Genomic DNA, 24,703 nt, shown 5'->3' on the forward strand with positions numbered 1-24,703 from the left:
TTCCAAAAGGACCCCGAATAGGACCACATTCTCCTACAGGTCCCAAAAGACCCCTCTTAGTACCATATTCAATTAAAGGTTCCAAAGTAATCCAAGTAGGACAATCTGCTTTAAAGATCCCAAAGTTCCCAAACAGGACCATTTTCTCTAATGTCCCAAAACCCCCTAAAAAGGACCATCTTCCCCTTACAGATCCTAAAGTACCCCAAGTAGGATCATTGTCCCAAAAACCCGAAATGGGACCCTGTGCCCCAAAAGGTCCCAAAGGACCCCAAATAGGATCATAATCACTTAAAGGTCCCAAAGGACCCCAAATAGGACCATCTTCCCTAAAGGTCCCAAAAACCCTAAAGGACCATCTTCCCCCTAAAATCCCCAAACCCCCCCAAAAGGACCATGTTCCCCTTACATATCCTAAAGTAAAGGATTATGTTCCAAAATGTCCCGAAAAACAGAAATGGGATCATGGGCCCCAAAAGGTCCCAAAGGACCCCAAATAGGACCATATTCTCCGACAGGTCCCAAAAGACCCCTCATAGGACCATATTCTCCGACAGGTCCCAAAAGACCCCTCATAGTACCATTTTCACTTAAAGGTCCCAAAGTAACCCAAGTAGGACAATCTACCCCAAAGGTCCCAAAACCCACCAAAAAGGACCGTCTGCCCCCTAACTGTCCCAAAGTACCCCAAATAGGACCACCTTCCCTAAAGGTCCCAACACCATATTCCCTTTAAAAATCTCAAAGTACCCCAATTAGGGCCATGTTCCCAGAGGTCCTAAAAACCCTAAATGTGACCCTGTGCCCCAAAAGGTCCCAAAGGACCCCAAATAGGACCATATTCTCCTACAGGTCCCAAAAGACCCCTCATAGGACCATATTCAATTAAAGATTCCAGTGTAACCCAAGTAGGACAATCTACCCTAAAGGTCCCAAAACCCCCCAAAAAGGACCATCTTCCCCCTAAAAGTCCCAAAGTACCCCAAATAGGACCATTTTTTCTAAATGTTCCAAAAAACCTCAGCAACTACCATATTCCCCTTAAAGACCCCAAAGTACCCCAAGGTAAGACTATGTTCCAAAAGGTCCCAAAAAACAGAAAATGGGACCCTGTGCTCCGAAAGCTTGCAAAAGACCCCATACCATATTCACCTAAAGGTCCTAAAGTAACCCAAATAGGACAATCTACCCCTAAAGATTCCCAACAGACCCCAAACAGGACTATTTCCCCCTTATAAATCCCACAATACACCAAGTACCCAAAACGGACTTACTCCTAAAGTCCCAGTGCTCCTAAAGGTCCGAAATGTATCTGAAGAGTCCGCGGGCGAGGCCAGGGCCAGGACGGGGGTCATTTTGGGTGCATTTTAGACCTTTTGGGATACCCCATTTATCATTAGGACAAGTGGGGTTCTTTAGAGACCTTCCCAGATCTCTCCAGGGTTTAATTCAGTTGGCAATTAGGGTTGGCAAAAGCTGCCAAAGTACATTCCAACCGTGAGTGTGTGTTAGGTGGACCAAGACACAGAAAAGGTGATTAATGTTTGTGTCCCCACCAGCCCTGCCCAAGCCTCCCACCTCCCTCATCGTGACAGAGACCACCGCCACCAGCGTCACCTTGACGTGGGACTCCGGCAACCCCGAGCCAGTGTCCTACTACGTCATCCAGTACCGGCCCCAAAGTATCGGAGAACGGCTTCCAAGAAGTGGACGGCGTGGCGACCACCCGCTACAGTATCGGGCGGTCTCAGCCCCTTTTCCCAATATGAGTTCCGGGTCATGGCGGTAAACAACGTGGGCCGAGGCCTCGCCGGCACCACCGTGGGACACTCCGCACAAGTGAGCAGGCGCCCTCCTCACCCCCGCTCCACGTCCAGGCCCGCATGCTGAGCCCCAGCACCATGCTGGTCCAGTGGGAGCCACCCGAAGAGGCCAACGGGCAGATCCGAGGCTACAGGGTCTACTACAGCTCCGACCAGGAGACGCCTCTCAGAGCGCCTGGCAGAAACACAACACAGACGACAGTCAGCTGACCACTGTCGCTGATCTTACCCCGGACCTCACCTACAGTGTCAGGGTGCTGGGCTTCACCTCGGTGGGCGACGGACCCCCATCTGACGTCCTGCTCATCAAGACTCAGCAAGGAGGTGAGGACTAGTCTGGACGCCAGTGATATAGAAATCATCTTCATCCCTTCTTCTCGCTCCAGTTCCGGCACAGCTGTCTGGTTTTGAGGCCGAAGCCGAGCTGGACTCTCGAATCATGCTGTCTTGGCTTTGGCCCGTCCAGGACCCTGTTGTCGGTTTTCGAGCTGCTCTACTGGGAGGCCAACAATCCCCAGGACAAGGTAAATAGTCTTCAGTGCAAGGGTCTGGTTCGAGACTTGATGGTCGAGTACACATTGAAAAGTCCAAAAAGGTTGATTTTTGGTGCTTCTTAACGTTTGACAGCACAGCGTCACGTTCGAGCCGTCTGGATCGTACGGGGTGGACGGGTTTGAAACCCGACACGGTCTACATGTTCTCCCTGGCTGCCAGATCTGAGATGGGCTTAGGAGTCTTCACTCGTCCCATCCAGGGAAGAACCGTCCAGTCAAGTAAGTACAGGCTCACACTGGACTAAACAATAGAATGTTCCGGCCTGGGTGTGAGGGATTCCGTGGACTTGTGACGGTCAGTAACTTCTAGCTGGGTTTTAAACACTCTGGCCCCGGAAAAGACATAAAACTGAAGAACGAACCAACTTGGAATGGAAGGAATGGACTGCCTGATCTCCTACATCAAGGTCTCCACTTTGACTTCTCTTCCTGTGTGGACCGTCTCACAACGGAACATCTTTTGGAAAAAGGCTGATCCCAGAGCTGCTCACAGAGTCCGTATGGTTCTGGTCCTCGATCGGACCCGCCCCCTATGTCGTCCCCTCCAGCCCCCCCCCCCCCGCTACATTGTGGTGTGCTCATGTGACCTGACTGTGACATCATCACTCATGTTTTGCTCGTCTCTGGACTGTGAAGACACTTTTTACTTCTAAACCTTTTTCGGAAAGAAAACCGTTCAGGACGTCCATGCTAACATATTAGCATAGCATGCGCTCGGTTGCTTTGATATGCTGTGATGTGTTTTACTGTATTTTCCAAACAACGTTCCGAAAGTTCTCTTTAGTGTGTTAGTCTCATGAATGTAATGTCTCCACGGTCCAGAGGCTGAGTTTGTCTTTGTCTTCCATTATCCATCCTGCTTGACCTTTAACCCCCCCCCCCATCCCCACTTCCTCCCATCAGCCCCCTCAGCCCCTCCTCAGGACGTAAGCCTGCTCAGTCCGAGCTCCACGAGCGTCCAGGTGAGTTGGGCGGCACCGCCTACAGACCGCCACTACGCCGGGATCACGGGCTTCTCCCTGGCCTACCGGGCGCCGGCCGGGGAGGACATGCAGCGCCACCAGGTGTCCGGGATCGGTGCGGACGCCCGCGGTTACGTGCTGGACCACCTGGAGAAGTGGACTGAGTATTTGGTGTGGGTGAGGGCTCACACCGTCATGGGACCCGGCCCGGAGAGTCCGGCGGTCCGCATCAGAACTCAGGAGGACGGTACGTGGACGGAGACAGGAAGTAGTCTGGGAACAACAAGGAAATGTTCATTATTGTCCGCCTGCTCCTACCTAGCAATCATTTGTGTGACCCCTTAAGACAGGTGTGTCCAAAGTGCAGACCGGGGGCCTTTTGAAGCCCGCTAGTTTATCAGAATCCACTTTATTGGCCAAGTTTGTTTAACACACAAAGAATTTGACTTGGTAGACGGTGCTCTCTTTGTTCAATGTAAACAAATATTACAGATGAACTAAAACTATAAACGATTACTTAAATAACTACCATATTTTCCGGACTATAAAGCGCACTGGTTTATAAGCCATTTTCTCCTAGAGGTCCCAAAAGACCCCTCTTAGTACCATATTTAATTAAAGGTTCCAAAGCAATCCAAGTAGGACAATCTACCCTGAAGGTCCCCCAAACCCTGAAAAAAATGACCATCTTCCCCCTAGAATCCCAAAGTCCCCAAATAGGACCATATTCTCTAAATGTCCCCAAAAAACTCAAAAAGTACCATATTCCCCCTATAATCCAAAAGTACCCCAAGTAGGATCATGTTCCCAAAGGTCCCAAAATGAAATGAGACTATGTGCCCCGAAAGGTCCCAAAGTACCCCGAATAAGACCATAATATCCTAGAAGTCCCAAAAGACCCCAAATAGGATTATATTCACTTAAAGGTCCCAAAGTAACCCAAGTAGGACAATCTACCCTAAAGGTCCCAAAACCCACCAAAAGGGACCATCTTTCCCCTAACTTTCCCAAAGTACCCCAAATAGGACCACCTTTCCTAAAAGGTCCCAAAAACCCTAAAGGACCATTTTCCCCTTAAAGATACCAAAGTACCCCAAGTAGGGCTATGTTCCCAAAGGTTCTAAAAAACCCAAATCTCACCCTGTGCCCCAAAAGCTCCAAAAGGACCCCAAATAGGACCATATTCTCCTACAGGTCCCAAAAGAACCATCATAGGACCATATTCAATTAAAGGTTCCAAAGTAATCCAAGTAGGACAATCCACCTTAAAGATCCCAAAAATCCCGAAAAAGGGACCATATTCACCCTAAATGTCCCAAAGTACCCCAAATAGGACCATCTTCCCTCAAGGTCCCAAAAAAACTCTAAAAGTACCATATTCTCCCTAAAATCCCAAAGTTCCCAAATAGGACCATCTTCTCTAAGTGTCCCAAAACCCCCCAAAAAGGACCATCTTCCCCTTACATATCCTAAAGTACCCCAAGTAGGATCCTGTTCCCAAAGGTCTCAAAACCCCAAAATGGGACCATGTGCCTCAAAAGGTCCCAAAGGACCCCAAATAGGACCATAATATCTTGGAAGTCCCAAAAGACTCCAATTAGGATCATATTCAATTAAAGGTTCCAAAAACCCTAAAGGACCATCTACCCCTTAAATATCCCAAAGTACCCCAAGTAGGGCTATGTTCCCAAAGGTCCTAAAAAACCCAAATCTCACCCTGGGCCCCAAAAGTTCCAAAAGGACCCCAGATAGGACAATATTCTCCTACAGGTCTCAAAAGAACCATCATAGGACCATATTCAATTAAAGATTCCAGTGTAACCCAAGTAGGACAATCTACCTTAAAGATCCCAAAAATCCCGAAAAAATTACCATATTCCCCCTAAATGTCCCAAAGTACCCCAAATAGGACCATCTTCCCTCAAGGTCCCCAAAAAACCTCAAAAAGTACCATATTCTCCCTAAAATCCCAAAGTTCCCAAAAAGGACCATCTACTCCAAGTGTCCCAAAACCCTCCAAATAGGACCATCTTCCCCTTACATATCCTAAAGTACCCCAAGTAGGATCATGTTCCCAAAGGTCTCAAAACCCCGAAATGGGACCATGTGCCCCAAAAGGTCCCAAAGGACCCCAAATAGGACCTTCATATCTTGGAAGTCCCAAAAGACTCCAAATAGGATCATATTCAATTAAAGGTTCCAAAAACCCTAAAGGACCATCTACCCCTTAAATATCCCAAAGTACCCCAAGTAGGGCTATGTTCCCAAATGTCCTAAAAAACCCAAATCTCACCCTGGGCCCCAAAAGTTCCAAAAGGACCCCAAATAGGACCATATTCAATTAAAGGTTCCAAAGTAATCCAAGTAGGACAATCTAACTTTAAAGATCCCAAAAATCCCGAAAAAAGGACCATATTCCCCCTAAATGTCCCAAAGTACCCCAAATAGGACCATCTTCCCTCAAGGTCCCTAAAAAACCTCAAAAAGTACCATATTCTCCCTAAAATCCCAAAGTTCCCAAAAAGGACCATCTTCTCCAAGTGTCCCAAAACCCCCCAAAAAGGACCATCTTCTCCTTACAGATCCTAAAGGACCCCAAATAGGACCATATTCAATTAAAGGTTCCAAAGTAATCCAAGTAGGACAATCTAACTTTAAAGATCCCAAAAATCCCGAAAAAAGGACCATATTCCCCCTAAATGTCCCAAAGTACCCCAAATAGGACCATCTTCCCTCAAGGTCCCCAAAAAAACTCAAAAAGTACCACATTCTCCCTAAAATCCCAAAGTTCCCAAAAAGGACCATCTTCTCCAAGTGTCCCAAAACCCCCCAAAAAGGACCATCTTCCCCTTACAGATCCTAAAGTACCCCAAGTAGGATCATGTTCCCAAAGGTCCCAAAACCCCGAAATGGGACTATGTGCCCCAAAGGACCCCAAATAGGACCATAATATCTTGGAAGTCCCAAAAGACTCCAAATAGGATCATATTCAATTAAAGGTTCCAAAAACCCTAAAGGACCATCTACCCCTTAAATATCCCAAAGTACCCCAAGCAGGGCTATGTTCCCAAAAGTCCTAAAAAAAACCAAATCTCACCCTGGGCCCCAAAAGTTCCAAAAGGACCCCAGATAGGACCATATTCTCCTACAGGTCTCAAAAGAACCATCATAGGACCATATTCAATTAAAGATTCCAAAGTAATCCAAGTAGGACAATCTACCTTAAAGATCCCAAAAATCCCGAAAAAATTACCATATTCCCCCTAAATGTCCCAAAGTACCCCAAATAGGACCATCTTCCCTCAAGGTCCCCAAAAAACCTCAAAAAGTACCATATTCTCCCTAAAATCCCAAAGTTCCCAAAAAGGACCATCTTCTCCAAGTGTCCCAAAACCCCCCAAATAGGACCATCTTCCCCTTACATATCCTAAAGTACCCCAAGTAGGATCCTGTTCCCAAAGGTCTCAAAACCCCAAAATGGGACCATGTGCCTCAAAAGGTCCCAAAGGACCCCAAATAGGACCATAATATCTTGGAAGTCCCAAAAGACTCCAATTAGGATCATATTCAATTAAAGGTTCCAAAAACCCTAAAGGACCATCTACCCCTTAAATATCCCAAAGTACCCCAAGTAGGGCTATGTTCCCAAAGGTCCTAAAAAACCCAAATCTCACCCTGGGCCCCAAAAGTTCCAAAAGGACCCCAGATAGGACAATATTCTCCTACAGGTCTCAAAAGAACCATCATAGGACCATATTCAATTAAAGATTCCAGTGTAACCCAAGTAGGACAATCTACCTTAAAGATCCCAAAAATCCCGAAAAAATTACCATATTCCCCCTAAATGTCCCAAAGTACCCCAAATAGGACCATCTTCCCTCAAGGTCCCCAAAAAACCTCAAAAAGTACCATATTCTCCCTAAAATCCCAAAGTTCCCAAAAAGGACCATCTACTCCAAGTGTCCCAAAACCCTCCAAAAAGGACCATCTTCCCCTTACATATCCTAAAGTACCCCAAGTAGGATCATGTTCCCAAAGGTCTCAAAACCCCGAAATGGGACCATGTGCCCCAAAAGGTCCCAAAGGACCCCAAATAGGACCTTCATATCTTGGAAGTCCCAAAAGACTCCAATTAGGATCATATTCAATTAAAGGTTCCAAAAACCCTAAAGGACCATCTACCCCTTAAATATCCCAAAGTACCCCAAGTAGGGCTATGTTCCCAAAGGTCCTAAAAAACCCAAATCTCGCCCTGTGCTCCAAAAGGACCCCAAATAGGACCATATTCAATTAAAGGTTCCAAAGTAATCCAAGTAGGACAATCTACCTTAAAGATCCCAAAAATCCCGAAAAAATGATCATATTCCCCCTAAATGTCCCAAAGTACCCCAAATAGGACCATCTTCCCTCAAGGTCCCCAAAAAACTCTAAAAGTACCATATTCTCCCTAAAATCCCAAAGTTCCCAAATAGGACCATCTTCCCCTTTCAAATCCTAAAGTACCCCAAGTAGGATCATGTTCCCAAAGGTCCCAAAACCCCGAAATGGGACCATGTGCCCCTAAAGGTCCCAAAGGACCCCAAATAGGATCATATTCACTTAAAGGTCCCAAAGTAACCCAAGTAGAACAATCTAGCCTAAAAGTCCCAAAACCCACCAAAGTTGAAATGATAAAAAGTTGAAATGTTGATATTAATAATAATTATAATATGTTTTGTGTTGCGTTCAATACGTAAACATTGTCCTTTTTAGCTTAGTTTTGGATTTGTCAGTATCGAGCCTCACAAAAACAGTCCTAATCAGCCATGTTGCCTCAAAGTGAGAAGGCGTTCACGTCCAATTCCCGATAAAAAAAAGTACTTTTTGTTTACGGAAAAGGAGCGCCGGTACATTAAAACGGGTCCCACAAGCCGTCACGTGACTTACAGTGCGTTGTTGTTGTGTTGCGCCGCAGTGCCCGGGGCCCCGCCCAGGAAGGTGGAGGCCGACGCCCTCAACTCTACGGCGGTCCGGGTGAGCTGGAAGCCCCCCCTGCCGGTCAAGCAGCACGGTCAGATCCGAGGGTACCAGATCATCTACTCCAGGCTGGAGAAGGGAGAACCTCACGGCCAACCCCTCATCATGGACGTCTCCCTGCCGGAAGCTCAGGTGAGCACTTGTCTCTCTTCCTTTGGGGGGGCGGGGCCTAATAACGCCAGGTCAACATGAACTACAAAGTCCCAAGGAGATGATTGTTGCCATAATGTGTTCACAAAAATAGAAAGTAGCAATGATAGTCACACACACACACACTAGGTGTGGCGAAATTAATCTCTGCATTTGACGCATCACCCTTGATCACCCCCTGGGAGGTGAGGGGAGCAGTGAGCAGCAGCGGTGGCCGCGCCCGGGTATCATTTTTGGTGATTTAATCCCCAATTCCAACCCTTGATGCTAAATGCCAAGCAGGGAGGTAATGGCCTCCATTTTTATAGTCTTTGGTATGACTCACGTCAACATCAGCGGTTGTCGACATAACCCAAATGTACTTGTAACTTTGTTATTATTTATTAATTTATTGATTATTCATGATGATAATTATATTTGCTGGGGTTAGTCAGTTAGTAATAGGCGGCTTTTGATCAAACACTCCCAAAAAGGGATAAGGATCACGCCCAAAATCCTTACCCCTATTGGTCCGCCTCCACCCACAGAGACAAAAGTGGCCCAAATATGATTTTTTTTTTTTTTTTAATCTTATTTTTACACAGGTGACTGTTTACACTGCAGGTAAAACAATGTAAACCCGCACAGGCCCCAATGTGGCCCTAATGTGGCCCCAATGTGGCCCCGACGCCACTTGCATGAGCGAAAGTGAACACACAGGAAGTTGACAGGATTCCGTAAATGAAAAAAGGAAGTCGCTACTACTACTACAAAATAAGATAAAAGTCGCCACACCGTTTGGACTGAAGTCACATTGGAAAAGATCACATTCCAATCGGATTCGGACTACCTCGCGAAAAGATCCGATTCGAAGCACTTTGGAGCGTTTAGACTGGCTAAAGAAAAAATCCGACCCTTGCCACTTGAGGCCCAAAAACAATCATTGTTGGTGTGCAGTGGAAACAGGGTCAATTTACATCGATTTAAATACCTCCGTTGCAAGGCATGATGGGAAAAATGCAAAACAATCTCTCCGCAGTTTTCTATGTTTGACTTTTAGCTGCTTGATATTTCTGATTGATTACAAAACTTTAAAAAGGTAGGACTTGAACTTTGACATACTTTTAATATTCAATTATAATAATTATTAATAGAGATGTCCGATAATATCGGTCTGCCGATATTATCGGCCGATAAATGCGTTAAAATGTAATATCGGAAATTATCGGTATCGTTTTTTTTATTATCAGTATCGCTTTTTTTTTTCTTTTTTTTTAAAATTAAATCCACAATAAAAACACAAGATACACTTACAATTAGTGCACCAACCCAAAAAACCTCCCTCCCCCATTTACACTCATTCACACAAAAGGGTTGTTTCTTTCTGTTATTAATATTCTGCTTCCTACATTATATATCAATATATATCAATACAGTCTGCAAGGGATACAGTCCGTAAGCACACATGATTGTGCGTGCTGCTGCTCCACTAATAGTACTAACCTTTAACAGTTAATTTTACTAATTTTCATTCATTACTAGTTTCTATGTAACTGTTTTTATATTGTTTTACTTTCTTTTTTATTCAAGAAAATGTTTTTAATTTATTTATCTTATTTTATTTGATTCATTTTTTTAAAAAGTACCTTATCTTCACCATACCTGGTTGTCCAAATTAGGCATAATAATGTGTTAATTCCACGACTGTATATATCGGTTGATATCGGTATCGGTTGATATCGGTATCGGTAATTAAAGAGTTGGACAATATCGGCAAAAAGCCATTATCGGACATCACTAATTATTAATTATATATCCATTATAATATTGAAATGTATACTATATAATATGCATAAGGTATATATTCTGTATATATATTTATACATACTAGGGCTGCAACAACTAATCGATTAAATCAATTAAAATCGATTATAAAAATAGTTGGCGATTAATTTAGTCATCGATACGTTGGATCTATGCTATGCGCGGAGGCAATTGTTTTTTTTAATTTAAAATAACATTTTTTTATAAACCTTTATTTATAAACTGCAACATGTGCAAACAGCTGACAAACAATAATCAAAATAAGTATGGTGCCAGTATGCTGTTTTTTTTCCAATAAAATACTGGAAAGAATAGAAATGTAGTTTGTCTCTTTTATCCGATTATTAATCGATTAATTGAAGTAATAATCAACAGATTAATCGATTATCAAATTAATCGTTAGTTGCAGCCCTAATACATACATTAGGGTTGTCCCGATACCAATATTTTGGTACCGGTACCAAAATGTATTTCGATACTTTTCGATACATTTCTAAATAAAGGGGACCACAAAAAAATTGCATTTTTGTCTTTATTGTAACAAAAAATGTTAGTGTACATGAAACATATGTTTAATATTGTCATTTAGTCCTTAAATAAAATAGTGAACATACTAGACAACTTGTCTTTTAGTAGTAAGTAAACAAACAAAGACTCCTAATTAGTCTGCTGACGTCTGCAGTAACATATTGTGTCATTTATACACCTATTATTTTGTACACATTATGAGGGACAAACTGTAAAAATGGATTATTAATCCACTTGTTCATTTACTGTTAATATCTGCTTATTTTCTGTTTGAACATGTTCTATCTACACTTCTGTTAAAATGTAATAATCACTTATTCTTCTCTTCTTTCATACTTGACATTAGTTTTGGATGATACCACACATTTAGGTATGGATCCGATACCAAGTAGTTACAGGATCATACATTGGTCATATTCAAAGTCCTCATGTGTCCAGGGACGTATTTACTGACTTTATAAACATAATATACATTTTAAAAAAACGAAAGAAGATGTTGTGATGCCCAAAAATATCGATGTAATCACAGTAGTATCGACTCGATACGTGCCTGTACTTGATATCATTACAGTGGATGTCAGGTGTAGATCCACCTATCGCGTTTGTTTACATTGTGATGGCGGTGAGCTATTGTATCCTCCTACGGTGTGTAGTGAAGCATGTTTAGCTATTCCTCGTCCTCCAGTGATACTGCTACTTGTAAGAAACTTACTTTATTTGTCTCCATGGAGGCGAGGATTAGTGACTTAGAAGTAGCTAAAACACTGTGGATGGATGTTAGCCGCTAACTAGCTAGCCATGTCTTAAAGCAGCTCTTCCTGAGGGTGTTTCAGTGTTATAACTTCACCTTTATCTTGACTTTTTACACCAAAATGCGTCCATTCTCCCTTTTCTGTCTACACACTGTGTCTGCTTGTAAGTACTCTGTGTGTGTGCGCTGCCCAACATGCTCCTCTGCTCGCAAAAACCAGCAATGTCACCACGTGCCCGTTGGGAAACTGTACTTTTCAAACAGAGTATAGTACCCTTTTTGATTCATTAGTAGCGCGATACTATACTAGTACCGGTATACCGTACAACCCTAGTATATATGTATAGATAATTACTTTGCCTGCAGTCGGCTTTTCGGCCACCAACCTAATTTTTCCAGCCCAATGCGGCCCCCCGGTCAAAAGGCGATCTCATAGATGTATGATAAAACTCCTGATTGGGGGGTCGCCATTTGTTATATCTTGGTTACACGGGCCAATGCACATTAATGAACTTATTAAACGTCAATGTGCCAGATTGTAGCCAAAGGCTCATTTCCATCCGCAGTCCCCGGCAGCTTGATGGAATATACACCAGGGTCCATAAAAAGTTCAGTGAGACAGCAGCAAGATCAGACATAAACAGTACAATAAAACACACAGACTCGGATATATAACACAAATAAAACCAAATGGAGACCCTTATAAAAAAAGTGGGTTGCTGCATGACCTCAGCTCAGGACAGATGTAGTGAAGATTGTTGTGCTGAAGGAAGAAAATACACATCTCCCTTGGTCCTATTGCACGTGTAGTTAGCATTTATGCATGGAAAATTACACCAAAAAATTCACACTTTGACCTTTTTCACACTTTGACCTTGTTCACACTGCAGGTCAATTCAGTGGCTTAGTGCTATGAGTGTTGGTGCAGGTGAAAGAGAGCGGGTGTTGTTGATATGACAGATCAAATTAGACTGACAATTTAATAGAAAAAAAATTCAGAGTAAAAAAATTCAGTGCGTAAAAATTCAGTGTAAAAAAATTCAGTGTATAAAATTTCATTGTTTAAAAAAATTCAGTGTATAAAAATGTCATTGTTAAAAAAATTCAGTGTATAAAAATTCAGTGGAAAAAAAAAATGTTAAAAAAATTCAGTGTATAAATATGTAATTGTTTGAAAAATTCAGTGTATAAAAATTTAGTGTGTAAAAATTTAGTGTATAAAAATTCAGTGCATAAAAATTCAGTGTAAAAAAAATCAGTGTATACAATTTAATTGTTGAAAAAATTCAGTGGATGAAAATGTCAGTGCCTAAAAATTCAGTCCAGAAAAGTTCAGTGTAAAAACATTCAGCGTAAAAAAAAAATCATTGTTAAAAAAATTCAGTGTGTAAAAATTCAGTGTAAAAAAATTCAGTGTATGAAATTTCATTGTTAAAAAAAATTAAGTTTATAAAAAGGTCATTGTTAAAAAAAATTCAGTGCCTAAAAATTCAGTCCAGAAAAGTTCAGTGTTAAAAAATTCAGTGTAAAAAAAAAAAATTGTTGAAAAAATTCAGTGTAAAAATTTTTTATTGTTAAAAACATTCAGTGTATAAAAATTCAGTGTTAAAAAAAAAAATTGTTGAAAAAATTCAGTGTATATAAATTTAATTGTTAAAACAATTCAGTGTATGAAAATGCAGTGCATAAAAATTTAGTGTATAAAAGTTCAGTGTATAAAAATTCAGTGTTAAAAAAAAAAAATTGTTGAAAAAATTCAGTGTATATAAATTTAATTGTTAAAAAAAATTCAGTGTAAAAAAATTCAGTGCATAAAATTTAATTGTTAAAAAAATTCAATGTATACACATTTAATTGTTAAAAAAATTCAGTGTATAAAAATTCAGTGCGTAAAAAGGTCATTGTTAAAAAAAATTCAGTGTATAAAAATTCAGTGCATAAAAATTCAGTGAAAAAAATTCAGTGCATAAAAATTCAGTGGAAAAAAAATTGTTAAAAAAATTCAGTGTATAAAATTTAATTGTCAAAAAAATTAAATGTATACTAATTTAATTGTTAAAAAAATTCAGTGTATAAAAATATAGTGCGTAAAAAGGTCATTGTTAAAAAAATTCTGTGTATAAAAATACAGTGCGTAAAAAGGTCATTGTTAAAAAAAATTCAGTGTTTAAAAATTTAATTGTTAAAAAATTTCAGTGTCTAAAAATTTAGTGCATAAAAATTTAGTGTATAAAAATTCAGTGCATAAAAATTCAGTGTAAAAAAAAGAAATCAGTGTATACAATTTAATTGTTGAAAATATTCAGTGGATAAAAATGTCAGTGCCTAAAAATTCAGTCCAGAAAAGTTCAGTGTAAAAAAATTCAGTGCGTAAAAATTCAGTGTAAAAAAATTTAGTGTATACAATTTAATTGTTAAAAAAATTCAATGTATAAAAATGTCATTGTTAAAAAAAATCAGCGTAAAAATTCAGTGCATAAAAATTCAGTGTAAAGAAAAATCGGTGTATTAAAAATGTCAGTGCCTAAAAATTCAGTCCAGAAAAGTTCAGTGTAAAAAAATTCAGTGTATAAAATTTCATTGTTAAAAAAATTTTTATGTATAAAGATGTCATTGTTAAAAAAATTCAGTGTATAAAAATTCAGTGCGTAAAAATCCAGTGTTAAAAAATTCAGTGTATAAACTTTCATTGTTAAAAAAAAATCAATGCTTGGTTTTTACGTCAGAAAGTGACTAGTTTTTCGAGAGATACGTTTTTTGATCATATTTTTGGTGCGGTTATGGCCGAATTTAAACAGTTTTGCTCAATAAAGTGATGGCTGTCCTCAAAGCGTCTCCACAGTCCTTACAATAATTAAACGGTGTTGACGAACGTTTTTTCTAACCGTTATTGCCGCTTGTTGTCACCGTCACTCACAGAGTTGCATTGCTAAATCATACAGAATAACTTATGGGTTTATTTTGTTTAGAATTCAGATACATTTGCTGTGCGCAGATAACGCTTGAGCAGCGCGCAGTTGGTTGGGGACCCCTGCCTTTGGCCGCAATAAGTTCCATTTCCTGTTCTATGGTTATCGTCACGTTTCCGTCTTCTTTGCCGTCCCATAAAAAGACAAAGGAGCAGTAGAAGTGTGCTTCTAAAATGAATGCAGCAAGAAAATGAGGAGCTAAATGCAGGAAGGAGTGGTGTTTTACAACACACTGCATTCTCCTTATTCCCAGGATTTTTATGGCACAAATAAAATAGTGGAGGAAGTTTGTTGCATTTTCAGCTTTTAAAGCAACGATTAAGATGTTTAGTGGAACTTGTGCTACTTCAGTCCCTGAAAGCCTTTCCTGCAGTGGAAAGCCAGCCCAGGTGAGGTCACACCAAGATGGCAGCTGGCAGTGAAGCAGCACTAAGAGCTTTCTAGTGGTGCTGGTGGTCTGGCCTCAAGTGGCCCGGGGTTTGTTTTGTTCACCTGGAGGAGCGGTCTCGCCCGATTTGCTTCCCGAGCGCCATTCCTGTCTTATCAGAGCGAGCAGGAGGTCCCGATGAAAGCCCGCCCGCATCTGCAGCAGCGCCGCTCTGTCAGCACGCCGCCCCGCGGGCGGGACTCCAGGGACCTGTCTCGCAGCCTCAGCCCTGATAAGTTTAGCCCCGCCCCCTGGCTTCGGTGACGCTGACGAGAGGCAACGCGCGGATTGGGACTGGGGGCACGACTCGCTTTATGTTGAACTTTCCCGCCAGGATGGATGGGGACCCTCAAGGCGAGCGATTAGTGATGACGGACATGTAGACCACCCCATGCTTGAGCAGAAGGGGTGTAAAAAAAAGTAGATTTTTGAACTATTTGTAAAGATTCTTAATCGATTAAAAATATTTTTTGTGAAAATCTGTCCTTCAGTAAAGGTAGAAATGTATCAAGCAAAACTAAAACCAGTTTTCTTTTAAGTAATATAGAACTTTATCAGAGCTTTTGATCTATTTAATGGAGGAATGTAGTAATAATAGAACTGGCACCCAATGTTCTGAGACAGGATCGATTGCTTCTGTCTTAATTTTCTGGAAGTGAGTCTTGCATTTTGAAGCAGCAAATTTTTCAACACTGATATTTTTTACACTAAATTTGTATGGACTGAATTTTCAGGCATTTAATTTTTTTAACAATGAAAGTTTATACACTGAATTTTTACACACTGAATTTTTATACACTGAATTTTTACACACTGAATTTTTATACAGAATTTTTTACACTGAATTTTTTTAACAATTACATTTTTATACACTGAATTTTTACATACTGAATTTTTATACACTGAATTTTTATACACTGAATTTTTTTAACAATGAAATTTTAACACTGAATTTTTATACACTGAATTTTTTTACACTGAATTTTTACTCACTGAATTTTTATGTACTGAATTTTTATACACAGAATTTTTTTACACTGAATTTTTATGAACTACATTTTTTTAACAATTACATTTTTATACACTGAATTTTTAGGCACTACATTTTTATGTACTGAATTTTTATACACTGAATTTTTTTTAAATTGGAATTTTATACACTGAATTTTTATAAACTGAATTTTTTTTACACTGAATTTGTTCAATGACTTTTTTATACACTAAATTTTTTGGCACTGAATTTTTACGTGCTGAATTTTTTTAACAATGAAATTTTATACACTGAATTTTTTTACACTGAATTTTTATTCACTGAATTTTTACGCACTGAATTTTTAGGCACTGAATTTTTACGTGCTGAATTTTTTTAACAATTAAATTTTATACACTGAATTTTTTTACACTGAATTTTTACGCACTGAATTTTTATACCCTGAATTTTTTTAACAATGTTTTTTTACACTGAATTTTTATACATCAAATTTTTTTACAATACATTTTTTTTCAATGAAATTGTCAGTCTAATTTGTTGTAAAAAAAAATAATTCTGTTCGCAAAATTCAAATGCAAAAAATTCAGTTTCATAAATTCAGTGTCAGAAAAGCGTTGAAAGTGTTGAAAGTAAAATAAATATTGATATATGACACATTTTTAACACTTTTATGAGTGAGGCTCTTTTGGATCCCGAGAATTTTAATGTGATTTTTTTTTCTTCTAAAAACTGTCATTGCTCCAAAAATGTTTCATGAATCAAAACTAGGGATGTCCGATAATGGCTTTTTGCCGATATCCGATATGCCGATATTGTCCAACTCTTTAATTACCGATACCGATATCAACCGATACCGATATCAACCGATATATACAGTCGTGGAATTAACACATTATTATGCCTAATTTGGACAACCAGGTATGGTGAAGATAAGGTACTTTTTAAAAAAATTAGTAAAATAAGATAAATAAATTAAAAACATTTTCTTGAATAAAAAAGAAAGTACAACAATATAAAAACAGTTACATAGAAATAAGGCTGAAACGACGCGTCGACGTAGTCGACGTCATCGGTTACGTAAATACGTCGACGCCGTTTTTGTGCGTCGACGCGTCGCATATTTACGTCACACTACCGTCATGGCGGACCGCAAAGCAGACGATCAAAGCAGACGATCAAAGCAGACGATGCGAGCGGTGCGAGCGAGGGGGGAAAAGCATGCCAAAAGTGGTCAAAAGTGTGGGAGTATTTCAATAAACGGCCTAATAATGTTGTTTTATGCACACTGTGTCGAGCGTAAATGGCCTATCATAGCAGCACAACGGCTATGAACGAACATTTGAAAAGAAAACCATCAACTAGTCAATCGTCCGCGCGAGCATACGTTGTCATCATTACACAAAAACATGAATGTGTCATTTGTATCTGCTAGGGGTGTAACGGTACGTGTTTTGTATTGAACCGTTTCGGTACGGGGCTTTCGGTTCGGCACGGGGGTGTACCGAACGAGTTTCTAAGCTAAAGCTAACTTTAGCTGCTAAAGTCTTAACAAGCTGCTTCGCTCCTCTGCGTCTGTCTCAGCACGCAGCATTGTCCCACCCACACAACCATCTGATTGGTACACACGCAGCATTGTCCCACCCACACAACCATCTGATTGGTACACACGCAGCATTGTCCCACCCATACAACCATCTGATTGGTACACACGCAGCATTGTCCCACCCATACAACCATCTGATTGGTACACACGCAGCATTGTCCCACTCACACAACCATCTGATTGGTACACACGCAGCATTGTCCCACCCACACAACCATCTGATTGGTACACACGAACCATTATCAGCCAATCAGCAGTGTGTATTCAGAGCGCATGTAGTCAGCGCTTCAGCGTGGAGCAGATAGGTGTTTAGCAGGTGAGCATCAGGCAGTGGACTCTCCCCAAATGATAATAAACACCTCCCAGTCAACTACTAGTAACATCACTATGAGCCCGTTGACCTTCTAGAAATATAAACTGCAGCTCAGCTCACTCGCAGTCCTGGCTTGAGGTGAAGGCTAATTACCTCTCAGTTCCAGCCACATCGACCCCTTCTGAGCGCCTATTTTCAGCTGCTGGGAATATTGTAAACAAGAAAAGAACCAAACATGTACACATGCTAACCTTTCTTCATTACAACTGTTAGTCACTCACTGGAATGAGTAGAATTGGTTATTGTGTACTGTGTTGGACTGGATGTTTATTTTGCACATTTTGAAAGCAATACTTAATGTTTACAGTGCTCCAGAATATTTAGATTGGCACTTTTTTGTATTGGATGTTTATCTTTATTTTTGCACATTTTAGCAAATAAGCAATACTTTCACTTTTGTTGAAATGTTTACACTGTTGTTACAGAATATTTCATTTTGCACTTTTTTGTATTGGATGTTTATCTTTATTTTTGCACATTTTAAAGCAAAATAAGCAATACTTTTACTTTTGAAATGCTTATACTATTGCAGAATATTAAGATTTGCACTGGATGTTGACTTTTATATTTGCACATTAAAAAGCAAATAAGCTACTTTTAATTTTGTTAAATGTTAAAAGTTTTAAATGTTTACATTGTTACAGAATATTTAGTCATGTTGTTGTCAATGTTGACTGAGTGGCCATACTTCTATTTTTTTGTAAATAAAAGCCATGCCTTTTGAAAAAACGGGCCTACATTTATTTTTTCATCTTCATTTTGAATAAAAAAATTAATCGGTAAAAGGAAAAATAATCTATAGATTAATCGAAAAAATAATCTATAGATTAACCGATTAATCGAAAAAATAATCTATAGATTAATCGATAGAAAAATAATCGTTAGCTGCAGCCTTACATAGAAACTAGTAATGAATGAAAATTTGTAAAATTAACTGTTAAAGGTTAGTATTATTAGTGGAGCAGCAGCACGCACAATCATGTGTGCTTACGGACTGTATCCCTTGCAGACTGTATTGATATATATTGATATATAATGTAGGAAGCAGAATATTAATAACAGAAAGAAACAACCCTTTTGTGTGAATGAGTGTGAATGGGGGAGGGAGGTTTTTTGGGTTGGTGCACTAATTGTAAGTGTATCTTGTGTTTTTTATGTGGATTTAATTTTTAAAAAAAAACCCAAAAAACCGATACTGATAATAAAAAAAACGATACCGATAATTTCCGATATTACATTTTAACGCATTTATCGGCCGATAATATCGGCAGACCGATATTATCGGACATCTCTAATTAAAACCAATATTTATTTTTTTAATGTATTTTTGTATTATATTTTTGACAAAGAAAGTCCAGAAATACAATTAAACACATGTCAAATGTTCCTTTTCTCTCCCCCAAACAAATAACCCCCAAAAATTATAAATACAATTTTAAAAATAAAAACATGTTTTGACCTATTTAAAACTCAAATTATTTCACATCAAATATCCTCTTTAAAATGTTTTTTGGGGGGAAATATTGCATATGTTTTGTTTTTGACATGAAAAAAACAGGGGTTTTCATTGACAAAAATGGCATTAAATATTTTTTTAAAAACTTCATATTGACGGATAAATCTGAAGTTAATCTAAAGATTTAAGAGTTAAAAGTAAAAATAACATGACTTTTAAAAAAAAATAAAATCTTCAGTATATATTGGGAAGTATTGGTTTTGAAAATGTAAAAATGAAATAAAAATGCTATAATTTTGGTGGGTATCAGTCGATGAAGTGAACCTTTTAATTGTTCCTGTGCTGGCAGTTTGTTTTCATGAGGACACTTCTCAGCGCTGACGGCTGCCGAGCGTGACCTGATAAGACACGGCGACGTGTCTTTGGCGTGTCTCTGCTGGCCGAGCTCCAGTCAGCGAAACAACAAACATATCTTGGAATAGTGTTAGAAAAACATGGTGTTTATGCCGACCCACGCTGTTGTTGTGTCCGTCCAAATGTCCTCCTTGGATGCAGCTGTGCGCCAGTTGTTTTCAGCGCGCCGCCATGGGGCACTCCTCAGCTGTCTTATCTCGTCGTGGCTCCGTTCCCATCAGAACCGCTCGGGCGGGGCCGAGATCCACATGGATGGCAGTTTTGTGTGGGCGCCGGGGCGTGAGAAGATCCAGCTTCTTCCACCATGCATGAGTGACCGGTGGGTCCAAACAGCGTGTTGACGCCGACCGCGCTGCCGTAACCTGAGAATATTAGTCGGACCAAAGCACAACATAGCTTTCAGCACGTCGCCAACACCAATGACATCATCGCTTAATGCATGTAAAGCATATGTGTGTGTATATACAGTGAGGTCCACAAGTATTTGCACACGCTCCAATTTTGCACGTTTTCCCACTTAGAAATTAGGGAAAGGTCTGAAATGTTCATCATAGATTAGAGATGTCCGATAATATCGGTCTGCCGATATTATCGGCCGATAAATGTGTTAAAATGTAATATCGGAAATTATCGGTATCGTTTTTTTTATTCAGAATGGGTGACAAAGGGCAGCCTTGGCGGAGTCCAACCCTCACTGGAAACGTGTCCGACTTACTGCCGGCAATGCGGACCAAGCTCTGGCACTGATCGTACAGGGAGCGGACCGCCACAATCAGACAGTCCCATACCCCATACTCTCTGAGCACTCCCCACAGGACCTCCCGAGGGACACGGTCGAATGCCTTCTCCAAGTCCACAAAGCACATGTAGACTGGTTGGGCAAACTCCCATGCACCCTCAAGGACCCTGCCGAGAGTATAGAGCTGGTCCACAGTTCCACGACCAGGACGAAAACCACACTGTTCCTCCTGAATCCGAGGCTTGACTATCCGGCGTAGCCTCCTCTCCAGTACACCCGAATAAACCTTACCGGGAAGGCTGAGGAGTGTGATCCCACGATAGTTGGAACACACCCTCCGGTTCCCCTTCTTAAAGAGAGGAACCTCCACCCCGGTCTGCCAATCCAGAGGTACCGCCCCCGATGTCCACCGATTCTGTTCATAACTTTTATGGACAGAATTTCTAGGCGCAGTCAAGGCGTTGAGGGGATCCGGTTTGGTGGCTGCAGGATTAGGTCTCTGCTTTTTGCGGATGATGTGGTCCTGATGGCTTCATCAGGCCAGGATCTTCAGCTCTCGCTGGATCGGTTCGCAGCCGAGTGTGAAGCGACTGGGATGAGAATCAGCACCTCCAAGTCCGAGTCCATGGTTCTCGCCCGGAAAAGGGTGGAGTGCCATCTCCGGGTTGGGGAGGAGACTCTGCCCCAAGTGGAGGAGTTCAAGTACCTCGGACTCTTGTTCACGAGTGGGGGAAGAGTGGATCGTGAGATCGACAGGCGGATCGGTGCGGCGTCTTCAGTAATGCGGACGCTGTATCGATCCGTTGTGGTGAAGAAGGAGCTGAGCCGGAAGGCAAAGCTCTCAATTTAGCGGTCGATCTACGTTCCCATCCTCACCTATGGTCATGAGCTTTGGGTTATGACCGAAAGGACAAGATCACGGGTACAAGCGGCCCAAATGAGTTTCCTCCGCCGGGTGGCGGGTCTCTCCCTTAGAGATAGGGTGAGAAGCTCTGCCATCCGGGGGGAGCTCAAAGTAAAGCCGCTGCTTCTCCACATGGAGAGGAGCCAGATGAGGTGGTTCGGGCATCTGGCATCTGCCACCCGAACGCCTCCCTAGGGAGGTGTTTAGAGCACGTCCAACCGGTAGGAGGCCACGGGGAAGACCCAGGACACGTTGGGAAGACTATGTCTCCCGGCTGGCCTGGGAACGCCTCGGGATCCCCTGGGAGGACCTGGACCAAGTGGCTGGGGAGAGGAAAGTCTGGGCTTCCCTGCTTAGGCTGCTACCCCCGCGACCCGACCTCGGATAAGCGGAAGGAGATGGATGGGGTTTTTTTATTATCAGTATCGGTTTGTTTTTGTTTTTTTTGTTTTTTTTAAATTAAATCCACATAAAAAACACAAGATACACTTACAATTAGTGCACCAACCCAAAAAACCTCCCTCCCCCATTTACACTCATTCACACAAAAGGGTTGTTTCTTTCTGTTATTAATATTGTGGTTCCTACATTATATATCAATATATATCAATACAGTCTGCAAGGGATACAGTCCGTAAGCACACATGATTGTGCGTGCTGCTGCTCCACTAATAATACTAACCTTTAACAGTTAATTTTACAAATTTTCATTCATTACTAGTTTCTATGTAACTGTTTTTATATTGTTTTACTTTCTTTTTTATTCAAGAAAATGTTTTTAATTTATTTATCTTATTTTATTTGATTCATTTTTTTAAAAAGTACCTTATCTTCACCATACCTGGTTGTCCAAATTAGGCATAATAATGTGTTAATTCCAAGACTGTATATATCGGTTGATATCGGTATCGGTTGATATCGGTATCGGTAATTAAAGAGTTGGACAATATCGGCATATCGGATATCGGCAAAAAGCCATTATCGGACATCCCTATCATAGATATATTTCCACTTTTAGAGACATAATCTAAAAAGAAAAATCCGGAAATCACATTGTATGATTTTTTAATGATTCATTTGTATGTTACTGGGGTTCATAAGTATTTGCACACCTGAGAACATCAGCGTTAATATTTAGTGCAGAATGCAATTCCAGAGGTCAAATGCTTCCTAGAGTTCTTCAGCAGGTTTGCACACACGGCAACAGGGATTTTGGCCCACTCCTCCACACAAGTCTTCTCCAGATCTGTCAGGTTTCGAGGCTGTCGCCGAGCAACACCAAGTTTCAGCTCCCTACAAAGATTTTCTATTGGATTTAGATCTGGAGACCGGCTAGGCCACTCCAGAACCTTGATATGCTTCATATGGAGCCACTCCTTGGTTATCCTGGCTGTCATTGTCATGTTGGAAGACCCGGCCACGACCCATCTTCAATGCTCTGACTGACGGAAGGAGGTTTTTGGCCAAAATCTCTCAGTACACGGCCCTGTTCATCCTCTCCTTAAAGGCCTACTGAAAGCCACTACTAGCGACCACGCAGTCTGATAGTTTATATATCAATGATGAAATCTTAACATTGCAACACATGCCAATACGGCCGGGTTAACTTATAAAGTGACATTTAAAATTTCCCGGGAAATATCCGGCTGAAACGTCGCGGTATGATGACGTATGCGCGTGACGAAGTCAGTTTAACGGAAGTTATGGTACCCCGTAGAATCCTATACAAAAAGCTCTGTTTTCATTTCATAATTCCACAGTATTCTGGACATCTTTTGCAATTTGTTTAATGAACAATGAAGGCTGCAAAGAAGACAGTTGTAGGTGGGATCGGTGGATTAGCAGCGGACTACAGCAACACGACCAGGAGGACTTTGTTGGAGAGCAGACGCGCTAGCCGCCGACCTCACCTTGACTTCCTACGTCTCCGGGCCGCCAAACGCATCGGGTGAAGTCCTTCGTCCTTCCGCCGATCGCTGGAACGCAGGTGAGCACGGGTGTTGATGAGCAGATGAGGGCTGGCTGGCGTAGGTGGAGAGCTAATGTTTTTAGCATAGCTCTGTGCGGTCCGGTTGCTAAGTTAGCTTCAATGGCGTCGTTAGCACAGCATTGTTAACCTTCGCCAGCCTGGAAAGCATTAACCGTGTATTTACATGTCCACGGTTTAATAGTATTGTTGATTTTCTATCTATCCTTCCAGTCAGGGGTTTATTTTTTTGTTTCTATATGCAGTTAAAGCACGATGCTATCACGTTAGCTCGTAGCTAAAGCGTTTCGCCGATGTATTGTCGTGGAGATAAAAGGCACTGAATGTCCATTTCGCGTTCTCGACTCTCATTTTCAAGAGGATATAGTATCCCAGGTGGTTTAAAGTACAAATCCGTGATCCACAATAGAAAAAGGAGAGAGTGTGGAATCCAATGAGCCAGCTTGTACCTAAGTTACGGTCAGAGCGAAAAAAGATACGTCCATCACTGCCTCTCAAGTCCTTCACTGTAACGTTCCTCATCTACGAATCTTTCATCCTCGCTCAAATTAATGGGGTAATCGTCACTTTCTCGGTCCGAATCTCTCTCGCTCCATTGTAAACAACGGGGAATTGTGAGGAATACTAGCTCCTGTGACGTCACGCTACTTCCGCTACAGGCAAGGATTTTTTTATCAGCGAGCAAAAGTTGCGAACTTTATCGTCGATTTTCTCTACTAAATCCTTTCAGCAAAAATATGGCAATATAACAAAAATTCATTTCAGTAGGCCTTTAAAGGCCTACTGAAATGAATTTTTTTATTTAAACGGGAATAGCAGATCCATTCTATGTGTCATACTTGATCATTTCGCGATATTGCCATATTTTTGCTGAAAGGATTTAGTAGAGAAGAACGACGATAAAGATCGCAACTTTTGGTCGCTGATAGAAAAAAGCCTTGCCTGTAGCGGAAGTAGCGTGACGTCACAGGTTGAAAGGCTCCTCACATTTCCCCATTGTTTACACCAGCAGCGAGAGAGATTCGGACCGAGAAAGCGACGATTAACCCATTAATTTGAGCGAGGATGAAAGATTTGTGGATGAGGTACGTGAGAGTGAAGGACTAGAGTGCAGTGCAGGACGTATCTTTTTTCGCTCTGACCGTAACTTAGGTACAAGCTGGCTCATTGGATTCCACACTCTCTCCTTTTTCTATTGTGGATCACGGATTTGTATTTTAAACCACCTCGGATACTATATCCTCTTGAAAATG

At 41.0% G+C, this 24,703-nt stretch overlaps 1 protein-coding gene across 1 annotated transcript in view; it reads left to right on the forward strand.

Annotated features, from left to right (window-relative positions):
* ptprfa (protein tyrosine phosphatase receptor type Fa) overlaps positions 1-24,703 on the forward strand; it is a 195,216-nt gene that overhangs the window by 87,686 nt on the left and 82,827 nt on the right. The window contains 11 exon segments of the mRNA XM_062038655.1: positions 1,560-1,675; positions 1,677-1,739; positions 1,741-1,824; positions 1,827-1,991; positions 1,994-2,147; positions 2,210-2,298; positions 2,300-2,347; positions 2,451-2,492; positions 2,494-2,596; positions 3,281-3,586; positions 8,294-8,487. Of these exon segments, the coding sequence (XP_061894639.1) occupies positions 1,560-1,675; positions 1,677-1,739; positions 1,741-1,824; positions 1,827-1,991; positions 1,994-2,147; positions 2,210-2,298; positions 2,300-2,347; positions 2,451-2,492; positions 2,494-2,596; positions 3,281-3,586; positions 8,294-8,487 (1,364 nt within the window).

This window comes from Entelurus aequoreus, linkage group LG27, assembly GCF_033978785.1.
Source record: "Entelurus aequoreus isolate RoL-2023_Sb linkage group LG27, RoL_Eaeq_v1.1, whole genome shotgun sequence".
NCBI lineage: Eukaryota > Metazoa > Chordata > Actinopteri > Syngnathiformes > Syngnathidae > Entelurus > Entelurus aequoreus.